This window comes from Zootoca vivipara, chromosome 6 (assembly GCF_963506605.1).
Source record: "Zootoca vivipara chromosome 6, rZooViv1.1, whole genome shotgun sequence".
Lineage (NCBI taxonomy): Eukaryota > Metazoa > Chordata > Lepidosauria > Squamata > Lacertidae > Zootoca > Zootoca vivipara.
Window position 1 is genome coordinate 45,378,244 of NC_083281.1, and position 23,284 is coordinate 45,401,527.

Genomic DNA, 23,284 nt, shown 5'->3' on the forward strand with positions numbered 1-23,284 from the left:
TTATCTGCTGCAGTACCAACCAGAGGTTCCTCAGCAAATAAGAGAGCCCTCCTGGATCTGGCCAAAGGCCCATCTAGTCCAGCATCCTGCTCTCACAGTGGCCAATCAGGTGTCTGTGGGAAACTAGCAATGCTGAACTGAGCACAAGTACACCCTCCCCTCCTGTGGCTTCCAGCAACTGAGAGTCAAAAGCAGGCTTCCTTAAACTCGGCCCTCCATATGTTTTTGGCCTACAACTCCCATGATCCCTAGCTAGCAGGACCAGTGATCAGGGATGATGGGAACTGTAGTCTCAAAACACCTGGAGGGCCAAGTTTGAGGAAGCCTGGTCAAAAGCATTGCTGCCTCCAGTGGTGGAGGCAGAGCATAGCCATCATGGCTAGTAGCTGTTGATAGCCTTCTCCTCCATGCAATTTGTCCAATCCTCTTTTAAAGCTGTCTAAGTTGGTGGCCATCATTGCCTCCTGTAGGAGTGAGTTCCACAGTTTAACCATGCACCGCATGAAGAAGACCAATTCAGAGGTCTCCAATCCTGGAGGAACTGCCTTCCCCACAAACCCTTTTTTACTCCACCTCCTCCTTGCCTCAGAGACCAGCTGGCACCTGTGGCTGCCCTTGAGCCAGGTCACCTGGGCCTTTGCCCATAGCCTCCGCCAGCCCTATGCCATGGAACTTCTTGCTTATCTTCAAGGTCCTACGATAACAGGAGGCTGGAAAACCAGCTTAGCCTGTGCCAGCTACCTCACAACATATATAAGGATTTGCAGCCCTTGCTTCATTCCCGACTCTTTCAAGAAGCAAGATGGATTCCGTCTGGTTCCTGTTCTGCCTGGCCTTCCTTGGTGCTGCCCGTGGTGAGTGCCTTGTAAGAGGCCAAGCAGGAGGAGGCGGCAACTCCGACCCCCCTCCTTTGACATGCTGAGAGGGAAGTGCCCTTTGTGGCTCACTGCTTCAGGTCAGGGGTTGACATCTGCGGGAGGGTCAAGGGATGCAGTTCATCGTCCATGGGCCGACTTCACCGCTTCCCCAGCACCCATGGGAACGGATGCTGCACCTCCATCTCCAACCACAGAACCACGACTGAAGTTTCTAAAATGCTCAAGTCCTACCTGCCCATCACACACTCTAACTTGGCTGAAGTCCCCTGCCATTATTCGGTGGCAAGCAAGGACCACTCTCCCCTTGTCTTTTGTTATTTCACATGTTGCAGGACTGAGCCTTGGTAATGAAAACACAGTGCAGGGGGCCAGTCCCTGGTGAAAGCTGAACTCAGATGAAGCCGTGCACAGATTTAGTTTACATCCAGGGATAGGAAGTCTTTCCTGGGTAACAAACAAACAAACAAACCAAAAACAAACCAAAAACAAACCTGATTTCTTGCCAGGTTGTGGCACTCCGGCCATCCATCCGGTCTTGAGCGGCTATTCCCGAATTGTCAATGGAGAGGAGGCAGTGCCTGGATCGTGGCCCTGGCAGGTATCCTTGCAGGTAAGAAGAGCCCAGCACACTTTGCTTTGGCTGGAGACCTGGAAAATAAAATAATAATAATAATAATAATAATAATAATAATAATAATAATAATAATAAATGTATACCCTGCCCATCTGTCTGGGTTTCCCCAGCCACTTTGGGTGAACTGAATGAGAAAGGTGGGGGCAACATAAAGTGCTTCTTCATACAATGCACAATTAATTTGTGGAACTTGCTGCCACAATATGTGGTGATAGCCACTGGCTTAGTCCGTGGGTGGGCTCCTCAAGATACAAGTTCAGCACCTGCTCTCTCCTTGTGGTTGACCGGGGTGGCCAACAAGTCAAAGTGGACATGGCAAGCATTCTGGTCCTCAGGGTTACTTTCAAAAATGCTTCCCCATCAGCTGTTCTGCACAATTTAAAATCAATTTTGAGGCACTCTTGGGAGAACCACAAAATGGATCTGATCATTACAGTAGGGAACACCATAGGAGTAGTCAGTATGCTTAGTTTTTGTAGAAAATAATAATAATTATTTTTTATGGACAGTTTGGGGGAGGGAGTGGGGAGCCCTCAAAAGCTTTTTGGCATTACAGCAATGAGCAGTTGGTAAAATAACTGAGACAACCCTGGTTCGTGGAACAGAGACAGAGAGAGTGTGTGTTCACATCAAGGGAAGTAAGAGTACTGCTGTATTCTGCCTTGGTCAGCCCCCTCACCTGGGGATGCGTGTCCAGTTCTGGGCAGCAATTTAAGAAGGTTATTGACAAGCTGGAACACGTATAGAGGAGGGCGACCAGGATTATAAAGGGCCTGGAAACCAAGCCTTTGAGGGGGTAGAATATGTTTAGTTTGGAGAAGAAAAGACTGATAGGTCATATTGTAGCCACCTTCAAATATCTGTCACGTGGAAAATGCAGCAAGCTTGCTTCCTGTTGCTCTGGAGTACGCTTCCTCAACCTCGGCCCTCCAGATGTTTTCAGACTACAATTCCCATCACCCCTGACCACTGGCCCTGCTAGCTAGGGATCATGGGAGTTGTAGGCCAAAAACATCTGGAGGGCCGAGTTTGAGGAAGCCTGCTCTGGAGGGTAGGACCAATGGCTTCAAGTTACAAGAAAGGAGATTCCAACAAAACATTAGGAAGAACTTTCTGATGGTAAGAGCCATTTGACAATGAAACAGGCTACCTTGGAAGTCTGAAACAGACTACCTCCTTACTTGGAGGACTTTAAGCACAGGTTGGGTTGCCATCTGTCAGGGATTACTGAGTTGCACTGCATGTCCAAGCACTCCTTTCTATCTGCTCACATGTTCCCCTCAATCCCTCAGGACAACACTGGCTTCCATTTCTGCGGAGGTTCTCTGATCAGCGAGAACTGGGTAGTCACCGCAGCCCACTGCAATGTCAGGTAAGGGAGACTCTGTATACAACCCACTTCTAAGAAGAGATGCTCTGGGGCTCGGGATAAAACCAGGAAGCCAGACTTGTTGAAGCCCTAGCCCTGTAATCTTAGAGGGATGTGTGTGTGCCGGTGGTGAGCGAAGTACTCTGCACACACTCAGAGGCACACTTTACTTTTCATAGTGTTTCTTAGAGATTCCAAAGTCAAAATCTCTTTCTAAATGCATTCCACCACAATTTTGTTCCGGTGCTCAAAGTGGGAGAAATAAAGAAAGCGGGGTTGTCACATTTCCCAGGAGGCAGGATTGCCAACTGACCGGCAGAGGTGGGCACAGACGCCAACCCAGAATCCTGCTGTGTCCACAACAGCAGGTTGATGTCCAGGAATCAGGAAATGAAGCTTTTCAAAGGAAGTCCATGTGTGGCTCAGGTGTATTGTGGGATGTTTAACTGGCAGCTAGACCCAGCCAGTTATGAAAAAGTATATAGAATCATAGAGTTGGAAGAGACCACAAGGGCCATCCAGTCCAACCCCCTGCCAAGCAGGAAACACCATCAAAGCATTCTTGACATATGAGCCTCTGCTTAAACACCTCCAAAGAAGGAGACTCCACCACACTCCTTGGTAGCAAATTCCATATATGAAAGGAGGGTCCAGGAAGCCATCCGCAAGGGTGCTGGGCTCTGGTCGCTAGCTGTCCAAGGATGCCAAGTGCTGATACTGATTCTTAGCCTGAGCTGAGAACTATGAAGGTGCTGGAACAAATCTTACCTTTCTCATGCCTTCAGAGAGTGGCCTTAGGCAAACAGTTCTTTCCCTGCTGCAGCTCACCCCCCTCCACACACCGGCAATTTGGGGATAACAGCACCTGCCTATGCTACAGGGCTGTTGTAGTGATTGTTGAGATCATGTATATGAAGCGCTTTGACTATATTTCTCAGCACGGTTGACTAATGAATACTATCAACTGCTCCCCCCACTGCAGGACAAGCCACCTGGTGGTCTTGGGTGAATTTGACCAACGCACTCCTGCTGAAGATGTTCAAGTCATAAAGATTGCCCAGGTAGGTAGCACAAGATTGACCTTCCCAGACCTCAGGTGCTCCTTGCTCTCTCTGTGTGTGTATCAAAATACCAGGCCAAAGTACTGCTAAAATGTGAGTGGATAGCAGTGGAGGTGTACACACGATGATCGGTCTTTAAAGTGGGCATCATTGGCTCAATGCAACTAAACGGTTTTAACTGGATTTTGAATAAACGTGCCATTAACCATTGCTGTTTTTTTATTTTAATGTATTATCTTTCTTATAATTATCTTCCTCTGCAAACCACTATTCTGAATAATGCTTTTTATAGGGTGGCGTGGGGGGCACTGGAAATGAGTCTATGGAACCAAGGGAGCAGTGGCCCCCCTAAAATTTGGGAACCACTGGCTTAAACTAAACTGCCTCCTCCTTTGACAGGTTTTCAAGAACCCCAAGTTCAACCTTTTCACAGTGAAGAACGACATCACCTTGTTGAAGCTGGCTAGCCCAGCCCAGCTGACAGCTCGCGTGTCTCCCGTGTGTCTGCCCCAGGCCACAGACGACTTCCCCGGGGGCATGACCTGCGTCACCACTGGATGGGGCCTTACCAAACACACTAGTAATTTTTATTTCTATTTATTGATGTGTCATTTATATTCCACCTTTCCTCCAAGGATCTCAAGGTGGTGTACGTACTTCTCCCTCTCTCCATTTTATCCTCACAACAACCCTGTGAGATAGGTTAGGCTGAGAAAGACAGTGACTGGTCAAAAGTCACCCAATGGGCTAAATGGCTGAGAGGAGATTTGAACTGCAGTCTCCCAGGTCCTTGTCCACTACTCCACACTGGTAATATCTGGGCACTACCTTTACAGTGGTACGTACCTTGGTTCTTAAACTTAATCTGTTCCGGAATTCTATTCCAAGGCTTTAAAATCCATTCCAGGCTTTAAAAACAACAATCCCTAAAACAGCAATTTAACAGGAATTTTACTATCTAAGGAGATCATTGATCCATAAAATGATAGCAATAAACAATGTACGGCAGTCACACACACAATCAATCAATCAATCAATCAATAGCTGAATTGGGTTCCACACAGTCACACACAAAAAAAAGCTGCAAAAGGGCAAAATAAATCGCAAAAACAGACAGACCTCAGCTTAACACTCAAAACGGAGCATGTTCAGCTTCCGAAAAAAGTTTGCAAACCGGAACTTTTACTCCCAGTTTTGCAGTGTTTGGGTTCCAAGTTGTTTGAGTACCAAGGCGTTTGAGAACCAAAGTACCACTGTACTTGAAAATACGCCATGGTGGTTGGTCTTGAACCCAGGTTTTTATCAGCCTGTCACATATCCCTTTTGTGCGAACTGCGTGATATAGAGCAGGGGGTGGCAAATTTGTGGTCCTTCGGGTACAGCTGGACTACTTCCATCATTCCTGGCCATGCCTGGCAGGCCTACCCTCCAATGAAAATAGGGACATCCAGTGCTATTTTACTAGAAAAAAGAGGTTCTGGAACTCACCACGAACACCTCCCTCGTTCTCTTAGAATGGCAATGGTGCCCACCTGAGACGTGCCGGAACTGATTTCCAGTGAGTTCTGCATGAAAAAAGCCCTGGGGGCGCCTATTCCATACTCTCCAACATTTCTAAAATGAAAATAGGGATGTCCTAAGAAAAAGTGAGACATGATCAAATCAGAAACTGGGATGGCTTCTGTAAATCTGGGACTGTCCCTGGAAAATAGGGACACTTGGAAGGTCTGGGCAGGGCTGAACATATTTTATTTACTTACTTCCTTACAGTATTTCTAGCCTGCAATTCATAGAATATTTTCAATCTTGGAGTGAAAACAAACAGAAAGAAACAGCAATATGCCGAAACTACAAAACTATTTTTATAATAGGTCCAATTACAACCAATTAAGCATTCATAAGGCAATTAAGCAGAACAGCAAATGAGGCCAAAAAAGTGACACTTCCAATTTAACCAAATTCTGAAGTAAAAGGAAACACAGAACATTCAAATACATTATTATTATTTTATTATTTATTTAATTTCTATATCGCCCTATAGTACCCAAAGGTCTCAGGGCGGTTCACATAAAATATCAAATACATAAAATCAAAACAAAAGCAACAACTCAACCGCAAACTTTCGATTGACATGCCTAAGATCCAGGACAAAGTGCCGCCTTTCGGAAATTCCCCCAGATGTCAATTCCGTCTTTCAAATCCCGGCAATGTCCAGGAAAATCCGGATGTATGGCAGCCCTAATGAAAACCCCTCCTCTCATTTGTTCTTTCCCAGACAAGGAGACTCCGGACAAACTGCAGCAAGTGGCCCTCCCTCTGCTGACCAATGAGCAGTGCAAGAAATATTGGGGGGCTCGCATTTCTGACGTCATGATCTGCGCCGGTGCTGCAGGGGCTTCCTCTTGCATGGTACGTCCTCCCATACTACCTGAGCTGCCCTCCCACCTCAGGGTACCCCCTCCCCAAAGCCCACCCACCTTCTCTCAGCCACCACAGCAGTTCCTGTCTGAAACGAGGCACCTGCTATCTCCCCCTTGCATCTTGCTGGCCTCCCATTTCTGTTTTTTCTTGGCCATGGAAGTCGGCTTCCTCTTGCCCTGCCTGTCCGGCACATGATTTCTGAAAGGCAAGAATGACCAGAGGTCAATGCTATCTGCCCTGGAAATCCTGAATCCTGGGGCCCAGGCGGTGGCAGTTTCAGTGGCGAGGGGAAGCTGAGCATTAACCCAGTATTCCCATTAAAAGGCAAATCCACCTAATTTCAGAAGCAAGTTGTGTACCAAAAACAACAGCCGTCCTCCACAGCCATTCGTGAAGCAAAAGACACTCATCCAAATTTGGCTGTGCCAAGTAAGGTGTACCAAAATGCATGTACTAAAAAGCAAAGTGTGCCTCAGAATGCACATACTGTATTAGTGAAAACAGCATACACACCGAACCATCAAATCTGGGGAAATATAAACAGTAGGGGGCACAGGCTTTGAAATAAATAAATAAATATGTGTTTATGAGAAATCCCAAGAAAAATGCTGGTGGGGAATGTTCACGAGGACGTTGAAATAATTGCAAATGGATATGGAAATGTGGAGAACTGAACTTAAGATTGGAAAACGTGAGAAACCAAAATGGACACACCTGCCCATCATACCTCACCTGTCGCAGGACTGAGGCCTTTCCCCATCACTCATCTCCTGACATGGAAGTTGCCAGCTCCCACCTTCCTCCTTTCCTACGGAACCTCCTTTGACACTCTGCTTTGGTTGTTCCCCTACAGGGTGACTCTGGTGGCCCCTTGGTGTGCCAGAAGGATGGTGCCTGGACCCTCGTCGGGATTGTCTCCTGGGGCAGCGGCACTTGCTCCCCATCCAGCCCAGGGGTCTATGCCCGAGTGACGGAGCTCCTTCCCTTTATTGAGGAAACGCTAGCTAAGAACTAACTCAACTCTCCTTGTCTTCAGAACAATAAAACCAGCATCTGCCATCATTGTTTGTGTTTCTTCTATGCTGTTGCGCTCAGGTCCTGGCTGCAGGCTTCGCACAGACACCTGGTTGGCCCCTGTGAGAACGGGATGCTGGACTAGATGGGCCATTGGCCTGACCCAGCAGGGAGCCTCTTACACTCTTGAGCTTCAATGCCACATATAGCATGAGGTGGTAGAATTCTGGCCTGTACCACATTGGCTGCAGGTGTGGCGTGACTCATACACCAAATGCACACCCATGCCAACAAACAAACCTCTTTGCATGATGTAATCAGTTCTAGGCAGGGGCAGACTTTAGTACTATGATGCCCTGAGCAAGGACAATATTTGGTGCCCACCCCAGAAAAGTATTTATTTTCACAACAATTCCTTATTTATTATTTCGCACTCCCTCTACATAGATAGATACTTTGTCATTGTACTTTAAATAGTACATCGAAATTGAATGCCCTCCCTTAAAAACAAAACAAAAACACATTTACAGCCATACACATACATACACATCCCCCTATTCTGTTACACTGTCTGTTTAAAGTTGTGGCTTCCAAAGTTTTTACAGTGTTGGAGGAGAAAGTCGCTTATGTTTCCTTTTCCTTTTGTGTTGCATATTAGCTCTGCTTCCCTTCTGAGGCAGGTTGCTTTGCATATCTTGAAGGGCTCCATTTAAGTTTTGCACATTTCACAGTAGCGCGGTAGTCTGCAAGTGTGGGTTAGTGAAGAGCAGTAGTTGGGAGGTGGAGGACTGGAGTGGTGTTCAGCTTGTTTTAAAAAAAGTAGGCGCAGTCCTCTACCTTGGAAGGTGGTGGACTCTCCTTCACTGGAGGTTTTTAAACGGAGGTCAGAGGGCCCCCTTCTCAGGATTCTTGAGCTCCGATTCTGGCATTGCAGGGGCTTGAACTATTGATCCTTGAGGGTCACTTCCAACCTCCCAATTCTATGATTCTACGGAGAATTCTGCCATCTTATTTCACATCATGTGTAAACTACCGGTAGTGGTTATAATTTATTTTTTTGGCAAGTGTGACACAGGGTAGTTAAGGGAGTTGTGCATCCCTCTTGCAAGAGTATTGTGGCTATGGTCACACCAATTAATTAATTAATTAGTAACTGCTGTGCTTTACTTGCTCTTGGTTGTGTAACTCTTAATGGTAACTGAAGTGAACTCGAGTGGCCGTTTCATGAATGAGACTAGTCAACATCCAAGATTTCTACTCAATATTACTTAAACCTCAATCCTACACACTCCTACAACCCCAATGAACCTAGTGGGGCTTATTTCTCCCCCTCCCCGCCTACGTGCAGCCCAGAAGGTAAGAAAGACTCCAGGATAAACCCCTCCACCGCTTCGTTCCGCTGAAATGCGTTAAACTGGTCTGAGGGAGGTGCGTGGAGAAAAAGGGGCGTGCCGTTGAGCACCTGCAGAGTGCTCGCCTCCTTTCCCGAGGGCGGGGGCGGGGGCTGGGGCGGCCTTGAGGCTTCGCAGGCTGCGCCCCGGCACCTCTCCTGCAAGGAGCGAAGTAGCCTAGGGAGGCGCGCTCCAGATCCGCCGCCGGACCACCTTAAGCCTTAAGCCGCATCGAGGCTGCTCCGCCTCCCCTGCCTCCTTCGCCCGTCCTTCGCCATGGCTGCGCGGCGGACGCTGAGCTTCACGGTCCGGAATTACTCGCAAGCAGCAGCCAAGGTAACCCGCCGACCTTTCGCCTTTGAGCCCCCCCCCCAGCTCCCCTGGAAGTGCGCGCGCCCTTGTAATCCGGGGGCAAGCAGAGCCTTGCCTGGACTGTACCACTTCGGGCCGCGGGAGAGGAGAATTGGGGGTCCGAAGGCTTCTCCCCTCCCATGGGGCGGCGGGAGGGAGATTAATTTCCTCCTTCCTACTTAATAGGGGGCCTATACGTATTCAAATAAAATAAAATGCCTAGGGGGGAAATAGCAAGACAGGGAGATAGCTGGGTGAACTATTGTAATTTTTTTTGGGGGGGGAGGTAAAGCTTAAAAAAATATTCATAATGTATATGAAACAGAACAGTTATGACAGCTGATGGAAATTAAACGATGAAAAACAAAACTATAAAATAGGCACGAAGTACAGTTGCCCATGGGTTAAAAGAATGAAGTCCAAGTAAAGAATAGTTAGCATTATTTGCTCATCGGGTCCAGTTCCTGATCCGCCAAGCTTGTGAGGAGGGTTGTCTTACAAATGCCAATTCATAGAAAAGCATAGCTGCCAAGTTTTCCCTTTTCTCGCGAGGAAGCCTATTCAGCATAATGGAATTTCCCTTAACAAAAAGGGATAACTTGGCAGCTATGATAAAAGGTGTCTGAAGGTTCTAGTGCTGAACCGGACGCATATAGGTCTTGGTCTGTTGATTCTGCAGCTGCACGTGTGAAATGGCTTTGTCACCCTGAAAATTTCTGGTGGGCGAGATCAGGCAGTTCACGTTTGCTTCCCCACCTTCCCTCTCAATCTTTCACAAGAGGCAGAAATTCAGCCAGTGAAAACTCTCTTTGGCATAGAGAGGCAGTGGATGGGAGAGGAGGTTCACCTGTTGAATTTTCTGCCCATTGTGCAACTGTTTCAACCTATTAATATTTGAGGAGATAATGGTACAGAACTATAATAGCCATTAAGGCAGGGGTAGCCAACCTAAGGCCCATGGGCTGGATGCGGCCCAATCACCTTCTCAGTCCGGCCCACGGGCGGTCCGGGAATCAGCGTGTTTTTACATGAGTGGAATGTGTCCTTTTATTTAAAATGCATCTTTGGGTTATTTATGGGGCATAGGAATTCGTTCATATTTCCCCCCCAAAATATAGTCCGCCCCCCCCACAAGGTCTGAGGGATGGTGGACCGGCCCATGGCTGAAAAAGGTTGCTGACTTCTGCATTAAGGTGTAGAGCAAGGCAATCCCATGCACATTTAAAGGTAAAGGTAAAGGGACCCCTGACCATTAGGTCCAGTCGTGACCGACTCTGGGGTTGCGCGCTCATCTCGCATTATTGGCCAAGGGAGCCGGCGTATCGCTTCCAGGTCATGTGGCCAGCATGACAAAGCCGCTTCTGGCGAACCAGAGCAGCACACTGAAACGCCGTTTACCTTCCCGCTGTAGCGGTTCCTATTTATCTACTTGCACTTTGATGTGCTTTCGAACTGCTAGGTTGGCAGGAGCTGGGACCGAGCAACGGGAGCTCACCCCGTCACAGGGATTCGAACCGCCGACCTTCTGATCAGCAAGCCCTAGGCTCAGTGGTTTAACCCACAGAGCCACCTGGGTATGTGTTCAGTGGGTCTTAATCCCAAATAAGGTCACATCCACACCACGCATTTAAAGTACATGGCTTTGCCCAAAGTATTCCAAGAACTGTAATATGTTAAGGGTGCTGATCAATGTAGCTCCAGGATTCTTGAGTGCTTTGACTGTGTGAGCCATCACCAACCTGTTCCCCTTGAGATGTTGGATTACAACTCCCATTAGCGCTGAGGCTGATGGGAGTAGTAATAATAATACAGTGGTACCTCTACTTACGAATTTAATGCGTTCCGAACGCACATTCATAAGTCGAAAAAATTGTAAGTCGAATCCCATAGGAATGCATTGGGAGAAAAAAATTGTAAGTTGAAGCAACCCTATCTAAAAATTCGTAAGTAGAAAAAAATCTAAACCGCATCCAAGATGGCGGACGGAGCTCCGTTCGTAAGTAGAAACATTCGTAAGTAGAGTTATTCATAAGCAAAGGTACCTCGGTTTACGACGACGATCCGTTCCAGGGAGCCAGTTGCTCCCCGAGTTCACCTCTTGCCGAAGGCATGCTTCTGTGCGTGCGCGAAGTGTCGATAGAGCGCTTCTGCGCATGCGTAAGCTGCGCAGATTGCTTATGCGCATCCGCGCACGCGGAACCCAGATGTAAATACTTCCAGGTCCGCGGCGGTCGCTCTCCGAGTTTGTCGTAAACGGAGGCGGTCGCAAACCGAGGTTCCACTGTAATAATAATAATAATTTATTATTTATACTCCGCCCATCTGGCTGGGTTTCCCCAGCCACTCTGGGCGGCTTCCAACAGAAAAATAAAATAATCTATTAAACAATAAAAGCCTCCCTAAAAAGGGCTGCCTTCAGATGTCTTCTAAAAATCTGGTAGCTGTTTTTCTCTTTGACATCTGATGTCATTTGACATTTGACATTTTGGAGTAGTACTCCAAAAACATCTGGAGGGCAAAGGCTAATCTATATGGACTGGGGCATGTGGGAAGGAACCTATGGAAGGAGGCAGAGAGTCTTTAAGGTTTTATTGTGAAATCCTTGTGTCTCTCTTGTTTCTTTATTCTTTGAGCACCCCAGATCTGCATCCCTTGTTCACTCAGTACCAGTGACGGCTGCATAGACACCCACTTGCACCCTCTGCACTTCTGGCTGCCCATCTGGGCCTCCTTGCTTGTCTTGTCAACCCCCAGCCTTATATCTTTCCTGCAGGGCTGGCTGACAGAGGACTTCCTAGATTCCCTGAGAGCAGTGGTGGGGAGCGGCAATGTGTCCACGGCCACCCCAGTTTGTGAGCAACATGGCCATGACGAGTCCATGCACAGGTACGCAGTGGGACTTCCCAGAATTCCTCTTCTGCACATTGACTTCGATTGATGGATGCATGGCCGTGGACTTCTCAGGTATAAATGATGAGACTATGCACATACAGTGTGCTGTGATGGAGAATGGACCGTTTCTGGGGAAGGGCTGTAGAGCAGTCCCAGGATCAGTCCCCAGCATCTCCAAGCTCGGTGAGCCTGTCGGTCAGTGCAGACAATACTGAGCTACCGTAGATGGACCAATCTTCTGACTCAGCTTCCTGTGTTCCTATTAGCACTATATGTTTGCAGGAGATGGCTGTCCTTTGCTCCTGGGTATTGACCATAGAGAGCAGAAGAACAAGAGGAGGAAAGTTGTCCGATTGTGCTCAGGCAGAGGGAGAATGCAGGGCCTCCTGGGCAAGTTGGTGCTGTGCTCACTAAAGCAGCTGCACCCCCAAGAGGTGCACCCCAACATCCTCTGAGAGGTTGCAAAAGAGATTCCTGAGCAGAGGGTCTCCTCTTGCATTTCCGCCGCCTAAGGTGGGCACTTCATTCTCTCTGCCTCCTGGGCAGCTCTGTTTCAGGAGACAGCCAAAAACCTTCATTTCTAACCAGGCCTTTGGCTTTTAATTATCTGTGGCCTTTTAGAGTGGGTGGGACGTTTCAATGTTTTAATGCAGGTTTTTTTCTAGGTTGCTTTGAGTTGCCATGGCAAATAAAGCAATGAATAAATTTAATAAATCAACAACAACATCATAGCTCTGTGTAAAGAAAGACGCATAACTGGAAGGAGGGAACAGTGACATTGCCTCACAAAACCAATGAGGAGAATAGTGCTTACACATTTTACCTCGTTTCTCTCTACAAATACTAAAAATAGATTCTCTTTTTTTTTTAAGGAAAACTTTTTATTGTTTTTAGAGTTTGTTGAAATGGCTTTAACTTTTCTTTCCCCCACATCTTATTGTGCTACGCAGTGCACTGACAGCCTCTGCCAGTGAGGCGTTTATACATGTGCAAAATTGATGGATAAATTATGTTGTCCCACCGCCGTCTCTTTAGGTGCCGCCCGCCAGATGCCGTGGTGTGGCCTCAGAACATGGAGCAGGTCAGCTTGCTGGCGAAGGCCTGTTACAGCCGTGGGGCTCCCATCATCCCTTTCGGGACAGGAACGGGCCTAGAAGGGGGCGTGTGTGCCGTGCAGGTAAGGAGGGGAATGGCAAGCGAAATGGGACCGGGGATTGGGGGCGGGGGAAAGGTAGGCGGAGCAGTGAGTGGGGGTGCGGGGCATGGTTTTGGGGGAGGAAAGAGTGCCAAGTGAGGCCAGGCCTGGAACAGAGGCCACATCCACACTTTACATTTAAAGCACTCTTGTGCCACTTTAAACTGTCATTGCTTCCCCAAAGGATCTTGGGAACTGTAGTTTATTCAGGGTGCTAAGACCCCCATTCTACTCCCAGAACTACAGTTCTCAGTGGTTTTACAATCAATCCCTCTTCCCAGGGAACTCTGGGAACTGCGGCTCCAGGAGGGGAATAGAGGTCTCCTCGCAACTGTCAGCACTCTTAGGAATTTATATGGTGTGGATGGGGCCTTAGCTTTTGCGCATGGCAATCGCTCCTTTTTTTGACTATTGTTCGATAAGCCATCACACCAGTAAATGAACAAATTGGCCGCTCCCCAGAGGCAAGGAGATGGATTTTAAAGGCTGGGGAATAGGTAGGACTCCTGCTCCTCCCTGCCCCCCCCATGCCAGACTCCTCCTCTTTGGGTTCCCTGTGCTCTTTTTTTGGTAACCCTGTGCTTGTCCCTTTCAATGGAACAGGGTGGTGTGTGCTTTAACCTGACCCAAATGGACCAGATCTCTGAGCTGAACACAGAGGACTTCACTGTGGCTGTAGAACCAGGGGTGACCCGAAAGGCACTGAACAGTTACCTACGGGGCAGTGGACTCTGGTTTCCTGTGGGTACGCTTGCCTTAAGTAAAATTCTGGTAGGCGTGCAGTGGAGTTGCATTCTGGGAAATAAAGGAATGTGGCAGCGGACCAGCCTAGTGGCTGGCAAGCCATTGATGCTTTGATCTTACCTGCATTAGGGGGGGGGGTTGCTTGGTCTGCCATTACCTAATTGCTCCCCTGGCTGTGCCTTTTCCTTCTTCAGACCCCGGGGCTGATGCTTCTCTCTGCGGCATGGCGGCCACAAGTGCCTCAGGCACCAATGCTGTGCGCTATGGCACCATGCGCCAAAATGTCCTCAACCTGCAGGTGGTGCTGCCTGACGGGAGGGTCCTCTACACGGCCGGCCAGAGCCGGAGGCCCAGGTACCCAGCTAAGTCCTTCTTACTGTCCTGAAGCTCCTTCTGCACCTTCCCTCAAATCTTGGCTTTGACCACTTCCAGGCTGCCGCTCTTTTGGGATGGGGTTCAATCATATGCGGGCAAGTTCAGCTTGCTCAGTTAAAATGGATTTGGTGTTCCTGCACAACAAACTTGCTTCTCCGAAAGATTGGATGTTTTGCAAGAAGGGAAGTGAGGGGGAACACACCAGAAAGGATGTTTGTTTGTTTGGTGCAGCAGCATCTCTAACTCACAGCCCGCAGGAGTGAGGTGGGATTTAAAAGAGGATTAGACAAATCCATGGAGGAAAGGGCAATCGATGGCTGTCAGCCATGATGACTAATTTCTGCCTCCACGGTTGCTTCTGAATCCCATTTGCTGTGAACCACAGGAGCAGAGAGTACTCTTGTGCTCGGATCCTGTTTGTGGGTTTCCCATAGGCATTTGGTTGGCCAATGTGAGAACAGGATGCTAGACTATGTGGACCATCGGCCTGATCTAGCAGGCTCTCCTTATGTTCTCACAGGGGTCCCCAAACTAAGGCCCGGGGGCCAGATGCGGCCCAATCGCTTTCTAAATCTGGGCCGTGGACGGTCCGGGAATCAGCATGTTTTTACATGAGTAGAATGTGTCCTTTTATTTAAAATGCATCTCTGGGTTATTTGTGGGGCATAAGAATTTGTTCATTCCCCCCCCCCAAAAAAATATAGTCCGCCCCCCCACAAGGTCTGAGGGACAGTGAACCGGCCCCCTGCTGAAAAAGTTTGCTGACCCCCACATTCCCACCACCCTTCTGAGTAATACCCCTCCCCACCCTCTGACTATACATAAGGGTGTGGTGACTTCTGTTTCAGTGTATCTGAAGAAGTGTGCATGCACACGAAAGCTCATACCTAAGACAAACTTACTGGTAGTTGGTCTCTAAGGTGCTACTGGAAGGATTTTGTTTTGTTTTGTTTAAGCTACTTAAGCTTAAGCTACTAGCACAACGGGAAGCTACTAACCACAGAGCCTAGGACTTGCCAATCAGAAGGTCAGCGGTTCAAATCCCTGCAACAGGGTGAGCTCCCGTTGTTCGGCCCCTGCTCCTGCCAACCTAGCAGTTCGAAAGCATGTCAAAGAGCAAGTAGATAAATAGGTACCTTCCGGCGGGAAGGTAAACGGCGTTTCCGTGTGCTGCTCTGGTTCACCAGAAGCGACTTAGTCATGCTGGCCACATGACCCGGAAGCTGTCTGCAGACAAACGCCGGCAACCCCAGATGCAGATGAGCGTCGCAACCCCAGAGTCGTCCACGACTGGACTTAACGGTCAGTGGTCCCTTTACCTTTACTAGTCCAACAGAAAAGCAACTGTCCTGATGGTTGTGTGACCTTATATAGCACCCAGTACATTGCATGTGCTCATTGGGAGGAGGAAGATGACTGCTTACACCAGGGGAAGAGGCTAATCAGTGCAGGGTGCAGCCTGGTCCCTTGAAACTCACGGCCTGCTTTTTTGCTTGCAGGAAAAGCGCTGCTGGCTACCACCTAACAGGGCTCTTTGTGGGCTCCGAGGGGACGCTGGGCCTCATCACCCAGGCCACGCTGCGCCTGCACGGCACCCCAGAGGCCACCGTGGCAGCCGTCTGCGCCTTTCCCAGCGTGCAAGCAGCTGTGGACAGCACTGTGCAGGTTCTTCAAGCCGGGATCCCCATCGCCCGTATTGGTAAGCAGGACTACATGGCACCCCAGGCGGTGGCGGATGGGGGACAAGGGAAGAGAAGAGGGTGGGCCAAAAGGCTTCCTTCCTGAGCCTGCAAGATCAAGCCTCATAATGGTCTCATCAGCCTGAATCTTCTCTGTGCGGGATATATATCGAACTCCTCTCTGCCATTGGCTGAGTTGGGATGGCATGGAATGTTCACAAATAGTCTAACTTCTGGGGTGGGTGGGAAAGGGTTAGACATGGAATGGAAAGGTCAGTGCAGGTGCTGTGTCAGGGAAGGAATGGGACAGCTGGGTGGAAGAACCAGGACATAAGAGCAGAAAGAACGGGGAGTGAGGGCGGTTAGAGGGGAATTGGGAAGTAGAGGGGCTAATGGCTGGCATAGGTGTGTGCTTGTGCGGGGGGTGGGGGTGGATGGGAGGAAATGAGAAAGAGATTAAAGGAGCTTCATGCCATCTTCATGTTGGGAAAGATGGAGGGCACTAGGAGAAGGGGACGACAGAGGACGAGATGGTTGGACAGTGTTCTCGAAGCTACGAACATGAGTTTGACCAAACTGCGGGAGGCAGTGCAAGACAGGAGTGCCTGGCGTGCTATGGTCCATGGGGTCACGAAGAGTCGGACACGACTAAACGACTAAACAACAACAACAACAACATGCCATCTAGGAGCAAAAAGGCCTGAAGGGCAGAAGTAAATGATTTGACGTCCATTTAATTGATGGATTGCATTTATACCCCACCCTTTTCTCCAAGCATCTCAAGGTGGCCTACATGGTTCTCCCCCTCCTCGTTTAATCCCCAGAACAGGCCTGTGAGGTAGGTTAGGCTGAGAGGAAGTGATTTCATGGCTGAGCGGGGATTTGAACTGTGGTCTCTCTCAGCTCCTAGTCTGACATTCTAACCATTACACCACCACTGGCTCTCTATCAAAATGAACAGTCAGGTCAGTGAGCACAAGTGTTACCTTAAAAACTGGATCTCTTGTCGTGCTTTCTCCCACAACGCAAGCCTTGCCTTTAAAACAAATACATTCCATAGACACATTTATTCAAGTAAGTTTGCATTCGCCTCCTTACATTGTCCAATATGCACACACACTTTTCCCTTCCTTTGCTTCAAAGCTGCTCTGGGGTGGAGGTGGTTTTGTGATACTGCAGGAAGTCTGCTCCCATTGATTCGTATGCTAACGATCCCACATGAGTCTACTCAGAAGTAAGCTCCATGGCGCTCCAAGGGGCTTCCTCCCAGGTGTGTGTTACATTGCCCTGTAACCGTGCAGTCTTAACCATGTCAGTTCAGAAGTAAATCCTATTGGCTTCAATGGGGTGTAAGCTAGATGAGGATTGCAGCTGAAGTGGCCTTGCTTGCTCTGGGTTTTCCCTTCCGCTCCTGTGATGCCACCCTACGGCGAGTGCCCCTCTTCTCTTTGCCACCAGAGTTCCTGGATGATGTCATGATGGGCGCCTGCAACCGCCACAGTGGCCTGAGCTACGCAGAGCTACCCACTCTCTTCCTGGAGTTCCACGGCACTGAAAACAGCGTGGAGGAGCAGGTCCAAGCAACAGGTAGGTCCTGCAGAAGCCGGGCCAAGCCTGGCAGCCAGACAAGCCTGGGAATAAGGCTGAGTAGGGAAATGTTTGGCACAGCAGCCTGGCACCATGCTTTGGTGGTGGTAGTGTATAGTTAAACTATGGAGCTGTCTCCCACTGAAGGCAGTGATGGCCACCAACTTGGATGGCTTTTGAAAAGGATGGATTCATGGAGGAGGAGGAGGAGATCAGCGGCTACTAGCTTTGATGGCTATGCTCTCCCTCCACGGTTGGAGGCAGCAATGCTTCTGAGCACCAGTTGCTGGGAACCACAGGAGGGGAGAGCAATCTCATGCTCAGACCTTGTTTGGGGGTTTCCCCACAAGCATCAGCTTGGCCGCTGTGAGAACAGGATGCTGGACTAGATAGGCTATTGGCCTGATGCAGAAGGCTCTTCTTATGGTTGCCAGCAGAGGTGGCAGTGGTGGGGCTCTGACGCAAGGCTCTCTCTGCAGGGGAGATTGTGCAGTCGAACGGGGGTTCGGACTTTGTGTGGGCACGGGAGCAGGAGGCTCGCAGTCAGCTGTGGGCCGCACGCCACAATGCCTGGTATGCTGCCCTGGCCCTTCGCCCAGGCCGGAAGGTGAGTCAGAAGGGGAGAGGAGCAAGCTCTGCCCTGGTGGGTGGCTTAGCACTTTAAAAAGAAAGAAAGAAATCTGATCTGCCTTGCAATTTGGCTCCTTTGCTTGAGTTACCAAGAACACTCTCCTTTATGCTTCATTTCATCTCTCGCTTACCCTGTTCCGAACGCCACCTCCATTCACGAGGATCGCAAGGTTGAGTTACAAGCAGGTTCCCGAGTTCAGCTGACTGGCTACCTTCTTTTCAAGGTTGCTTCTGAGAATGAGTTGTCAATGAAAGAACTCTGCTGCATGTGTAGTGAAACTAGGGTTTGGTGCAATGTGACTGGGCTGCTGTGGAGCCACACAAGGGTAGCCTGGAGGGTTGCAGAAACTGATTAATGTGGGGTGGTGTTGATGGAGGAGTTTGGCCTTTGCTGCAGAGGGCTGGGATAGGTGGCTTTTTCTGGTTCTTTCCACTCTTACGATTGGTCTTCTCATAGTCCCCTATTTGCCACCTCTCTTCCTTGGGCTGAAGGCTAGGCAAGGGAATTTTGAGGCCTGGTGGGTCTCAAAAAGATGTCAGAAGGCTAGGAAGGGGAGAAAGTTACGCCTCCTCAAAGGCATCTCACTTGCCCCACCCTTTCCCTCCTCACATCTTCATCTGTAGGGATACTCGACTGACGTCTGTGTTCCAATCTCCCGCCTCCCTGCAATCCTGCTGGAAACAAAGAAAGACCTACTGGAGTCCAAGCTCACAGGTGTGCAGAATATTGCTTGAGGAGCGTTACGGAAATGGGGGGGGCCACCACTGAAAAGGTCTGATTTTGTACTGCCACTTCTGAACCTCTAGTGGAAGGGAGCTCACGAAGGAAGCCTTGGATGACGATGAGCATAGGGTTGGCTCATGTGGGGAGAGGTGGTCCTTGAGCTACTGGGGTCCTGAGCTGTTTTAGTCCAGTTGAAAGGCGCCGGATTGGGGGAGGCTGGCTTCATCTTCATCCTGCATCATGGGCAAACAATGGTCTCTTTACCGCTGCCGGTTTTTCAGGCCCTATTGTCGGCCATGTTGGCGATGGGAACTTCCACTGCCTATTGATTTTTGATCCGGAAGACGCCGAAGAAAGCAGGAGGGTGGCAGAGTTTTCCAAACGGCTGGTCAGGTAAGGATCTGACTGGTGATCAAGGGTCTGGAAACCAAGCCTTATGAGGAACGGTTGAGGGTTATTCCAGAGAGAGGGGATATGAGAGCCATCTTCAAACATATAAAAGGCTATCACATGGAAGATGGAGCAAACTTGTTTGCTACTGCTTCAGAGGGGGAGGGCCTGAACCAGTGGATTCTAATGACAAGAAAGGAGATTCCGACTAAACATTTGATAAAAACGTTCTGACAGCAAGAGCTGTTTGACAGGGTAACGGACTACCTTGGAAGGTAGTCCACCACTCTCCTTCACTAGAGGTTTTTAAGCAGAGGTTGGGTGGGCGTCTGTCAGAGATTCTGGAGCTGTCTTTCCTTTAAACTAATGACGCTTGGGGTCCCTTCCAACTCATGCTCTGTGATTCTATATTTTGTGGTATGCAGGAATCACTGCTGCTTAAGAGCCTCCAATGAATGAGATGATGATGATGATAATAGAAGAAAAGTCTTTCTGCTTCATAAGTTAACCTTTCAATATGTGGGGGGTCTGTGCAAGCCAAGGGGTGAGGCAAAACCCCTTTGTAGCCTTGCTGCCCCTTGTTCTAACAAGAGGACCAGAGGCATCTGACTGGCAAATGCTGGGAGCAAGGTACCAGCACAGATGTGCTTACGTTTTGATCCAATGTTTGTGCTCTTCTTATTTTCCTCCAGGCGTGCATTGGCGATGGATGGCACCTGCACAGGGGAACATGGCATAGGCCTGGGCAAACGCCAGTTTTTGCGTGAAGAAGTAGACGAGGTGGCGCTGTCCACTATGCAGCAGATCAAGGCGGTGCTGGACCCTAAAAACCTCATGAACCCTGGAAAGGTGCTGTGAAAGCCTGAGATTGTCTCCGCAGATGGCATAACGGTGCTTTGTGATAGATTTACATGGAACTGTCCACATACATCAGTCCACTTAATGAATTGTTCTGTGATGGTTCCCCAATGTTATTGCATCACTGCCATCTGAGGGGGCACTGTATTGAAAGTGGGATTGTGTATATACTTTCCGCTACCATCATGAGCGCAAACCATTAGGGACACACGAGAAGGATGCTTGGAGTGTCCTCCCATGAGGCCCAGCATTTTCCCCCATACAGGGCGCAAGCTCCATCTTTGACAGGAAGCATCTGTTCTGGAGGCTGCACCACATAGGCCCTTCCAAAGGGGGCTTGCCTGCCACTTCTGGCCCATTTGCACTGCAATCTTAAAAATTAAACCAGTTCTGTTCAACCTGCAGAGCTTTCCATTCTCTCAAGGGATGCAGAGTACCGTAGTTAGCCAAAGGGCAATTGGTATAGCGGAGAACTCTTTGCTTCACCCAGTGTGCCACTACCAAGGTCCCTTGATGGAAGCTTTGATTGTGAAGATGCTTTAAATGTGGCAACCTTTTGTTAGGCAGGCATGACCTTGGCTGGAGGGGCAAACCCATGTAATTCCACAGACACTTCTGTCTGAATATGTTTTAGTACCTGTTTTGCCAAGTGGAGCAGGTGGAGCTGCAGGTGTTTATGGAGGTGTTAAAAAAGCACATGGGTAAGGAATTGGGATGGGATGTGGGCTCTGAAGAAATGCTTTTCCAGTGGAGAAAATCCTAAAGTTTTGTCCTTTGCCAAAGACCTGGCTTGCTGAATCTGCTTTGGGTTTTTTTTTTCCTAGAGCCCCAAAATCTACCAACCAGAGCCAGCTGCAAAAGCACCCAGTTAAAATGAAAGAACGGAGGGCTGCTGATCACATAAAATGATTTTCATTATCAGTACTTGTTCTGTCTTTTTCCCACCAAGGCCCATTGCTGATCAGCTTTCTTCATTTCAGCAGCCTGATCTAGATGGGGGGGGGGAGTTGTTTTGTTATGGCTGTTGTGACATTTCTGAGAGTCAGAAAACCTTGTTGATCTATTTCAAATCAGAGAGGTATCTACTGTACCTCTTATTCATCCATCACTCTATAGTTCCAGGAAACAAAGTTGCAGTTGAATGCTGCCTTCTCAATCCATTTTCCTACCTACACAAGTTGACAGGTGTATGTGTGTGTCTTTTAACGCCTCTCCTCTGCGAATCTTCTGGCATCTGCGTTTTCATTTACTTTTCAATTCACTGGCAGAACCCATGATCAAGGACTTCAAGCTGCCCCCATTACCACCACTATTTAACCAAGATGAAACAATAGTAAATTGCCTTCAGCACAGGTCGAGCAAGAGTGTGCAGGCTTGACAGTTGCATTAAACAGCTTTTCCCGGCCTATGGACCACCAGCTGTTGGGACTCCCACCTCCCATCAGCTCCTGCCAGCATGGCAAATGCTCAGGGCTGATGGGAGTGGGAATCTGGCAGCAACAGCAGGAGGGCACTGGTTGGGGAATGCTGGCATAGGGGTATTTTACACTACAGGAGAAGCAGTGAGGGTGCAGGATCTGAACCTTGCACACGAGACAGATTTCATCTGCACGAGCCAACCCTGGTAATGGGAACTGGGCCTCCCAGCACCAAGGTCAGATTTTGCTTTTCCTGCAAGTGTCTCACAAAATGAAAAACATTGTCCCCAATAATAATTAATAATTATTAATAATTAATAATTAATAATTGTCCCCAATTATTAAGCTGGAAGAGAGGATGCCCAGCCAGAGAGCATCAAGAGAGCCTAATAGGATTGGAGGGTAGCCTTTCCTCCACCTTCTCTGGAGCTACGCAAAACCTATGTGCTCTTAAGAGAAGACAAAAGCCATTAGAGAAGAGCTTGTACCATTCCTTGGCCTAAGAGAACTCTTGTCACTCTGCATTTTATATCATTCCTTTCAGTGTTTCAAAACTGTAATACAAATACAGATGCCTTGGCAGAAAGGTGGCATACAAAGGCAGTCAAATTGATGGCCGTGATTCATCAGTACCAGGAAAAGTGGAGGGGCGCATCCAACACATCACATTTGAAATTGAGGCTAGAGCTGTCGTCTTTCTGGTCCTCCACAGTTTTATAGAAAGGAGGGGGAAGTATTGTTCCTGCTCTCAGCCATGTCACAAGGTGCAGCTCCTTTCATTCCATGGACCAAGAATGGGTGAACTTGCAGCTCTACCTGTGCTGTGTTGCTGGACTGCAGTTCCCATCATCCCTGACCATTGGTCAGACAAGCTAGGGCTGCTGGGAGTTGGAGTGCAACAACTGCTGAAGGGCCACAGGTTCCATTCCTGCTATCCAGAGAACCCAGCAGTAGATGGCACCAGAGCCAATGAGTTCTGGTTTTGTCCCCATCCTCCTACCTGTTGAGCTCTACAAGGGACAACACTGAGACAAGTAAGAGGGGGCCTCGGACTGCCTGTTACCTTCAATTCATTTTTACCTGAAGGAAGCTACTGTACATGCAGCCATTCCTAAGAAAAAGGTCCTTAACATTCAGCCTTTTTACTTGATATGTGATACCATAGCCCCAAGCAAAGATGTGCGTCGGCTGCAATTCTGTGCAGAAAACCTCAAGATTGTGGTTGCAACTGCACAGCGCAGCTTCCCGAGATCCTCAGCTGCAGCTTAAAAGGAAACACAACGTGGGTGGAAATGCCAGCGTGAAGATCTGCAGGTAGTAAGAGCTGTTCGACAGGTCTTCGACAGTAAGAGCTGTTCGACAGTGGAATTTGCTGCCAAGGAGTGTGGTGGAGTCTCCTTCTTTGGAGGTCTTTAAGCGGAGGCTTGACAGTCATCTGTCAGGAATGCTTTGGTGGTGTTTCCTGCTTGGCAGGGGGTTGGACTGGATGGCCCTTGTGGTCTCTTCCAACTCTATGATTCTAGGTAACACCTAGGGAATCATCAAAGCTAGAGGGACGGGAATTCATTACCCCACATGCCCCTTTATCACCCGCAGCAGTATACACATCACGTGGCAGAATTCTTAACCAGTGTAAATGCAGGCTGTGACAGCCAGGCTTTCCTAAAAATGAC

General features: G+C 48.8%; 2 protein-coding genes and 1 long non-coding RNA gene across 7 annotated transcripts; 2 read left to right on the plus strand and 1 right to left on the minus strand.

Moving 5' to 3' along the window:
- Positions 1–709: 709 nt before the first annotated feature.
- Positions 710–7,425, plus strand: LOC118087759 (chymotrypsinogen 2-like). Its single transcript, XM_035120714.2, has 7 exons — positions 710–854; positions 1,385–1,488; positions 2,805–2,884; positions 3,864–3,942; positions 4,342–4,522; positions 6,218–6,351; positions 7,217–7,425. The coding sequence occupies exons 1-7, from the start codon at positions 803–805 to the stop codon at positions 7,376–7,378; spliced, it is 792 nt and encodes a 263-aa protein (XP_034976605.1). The 5' UTR covers positions 710–802; the 3' UTR covers positions 7,379–7,425.
- On the minus strand, positions 1,428–8,785 carry LOC132592318 (uncharacterized). 2 transcript variants are annotated; one of them, XR_009557759.1, is made up of 3 exons: positions 8,720–8,785; positions 5,431–5,578; positions 1,428–1,526 (listed from the first exon to the last, which is right to left on the minus strand). It is a non-coding gene; the product is annotated as an uncharacterized LOC132592318 (long non-coding RNA). The 2 variants fall into 2 exon arrangements; XR_009557760.1 differs by lacking the exon at positions 1,428–1,526 and adding an exon at positions 4,787–4,868.
- Positions 7,551–21,900, plus strand: LDHD (lactate dehydrogenase D). Of its 4 annotated transcripts, none has more exons than XM_035118159.2 (11): positions 8,860–9,104; positions 11,893–12,005; positions 13,047–13,188; positions 13,810–13,951; positions 14,145–14,304; positions 15,825–16,024; positions 17,463–17,591; positions 18,071–18,198; positions 18,846–18,936; positions 19,227–19,338; positions 20,028–21,900. In XM_035118159.2, the coding sequence occupies exons 1-11, from the start codon at positions 9,045–9,047 to the stop codon at positions 20,191–20,193; spliced, it is 1,443 nt and encodes a 480-aa protein (XP_034974050.2). In that variant the 5' UTR covers positions 8,860–9,044; the 3' UTR covers positions 20,194–21,900. The 4 variants fall into 4 exon arrangements, with proteins under 4 accessions (XP_034974053.2, XP_034974050.2, XP_034974051.2 ...); XM_035118160.2 differs by having other exon boundaries at positions 9,070–9,104; positions 11,893–12,083; XM_035118162.2 differs by lacking the exon at positions 19,227–19,338 and having other exon boundaries at positions 7,551–9,104; positions 20,028–20,208.
- The last annotated feature ends 1,384 nt before the right edge of the window (positions 21,901–23,284 follow it).

What these genes read in the sequence shown, in the direction of transcription:
- LDHD (XM_035118159.2), top strand. Translation starts at nt 9,045, where the DNA reads ATGGCTGCGCGGCGGACGCTGAGCTTCACGGTCCGGAATTACTCGCAA. An exon ending in ACTCGCAAGCAGCAGCCAAG is followed by an intron (nt 9,105 to 11,892) that starts GTAACCCGCCGA and finishes TCTTTCCTGCAG; the next exon opens with GGCTGGCTGACAGAGGACTT. An exon ending in TGGACTCTGGTTTCCTGTGG is followed by an intron (nt 13,952 to 14,144) that starts GTACGCTTGCCT and finishes TTCCTTCTTCAG; the next exon opens with ACCCCGGGGCTGATGCTTCT.
- LOC118087759 (XM_035120714.2), top strand. Translation starts at nt 803, where the DNA reads ATGGATTCCGTCTGGTTCCTGTTCTGCCTGGCCTTCCTTGGTGCTGCC. An exon ending in CTTCCTTGGTGCTGCCCGTG is followed by an intron (nt 855 to 1,384) that starts GTGAGTGCCTTG and finishes ATTTCTTGCCAG; the next exon opens with GTTGTGGCACTCCGGCCATC. An exon ending in GGGCCTTACCAAACACACTA is followed by an intron (nt 4,523 to 6,217) that starts GTAATTTTTATT and finishes GTTCTTTCCCAG; the next exon opens with ACAAGGAGACTCCGGACAAA.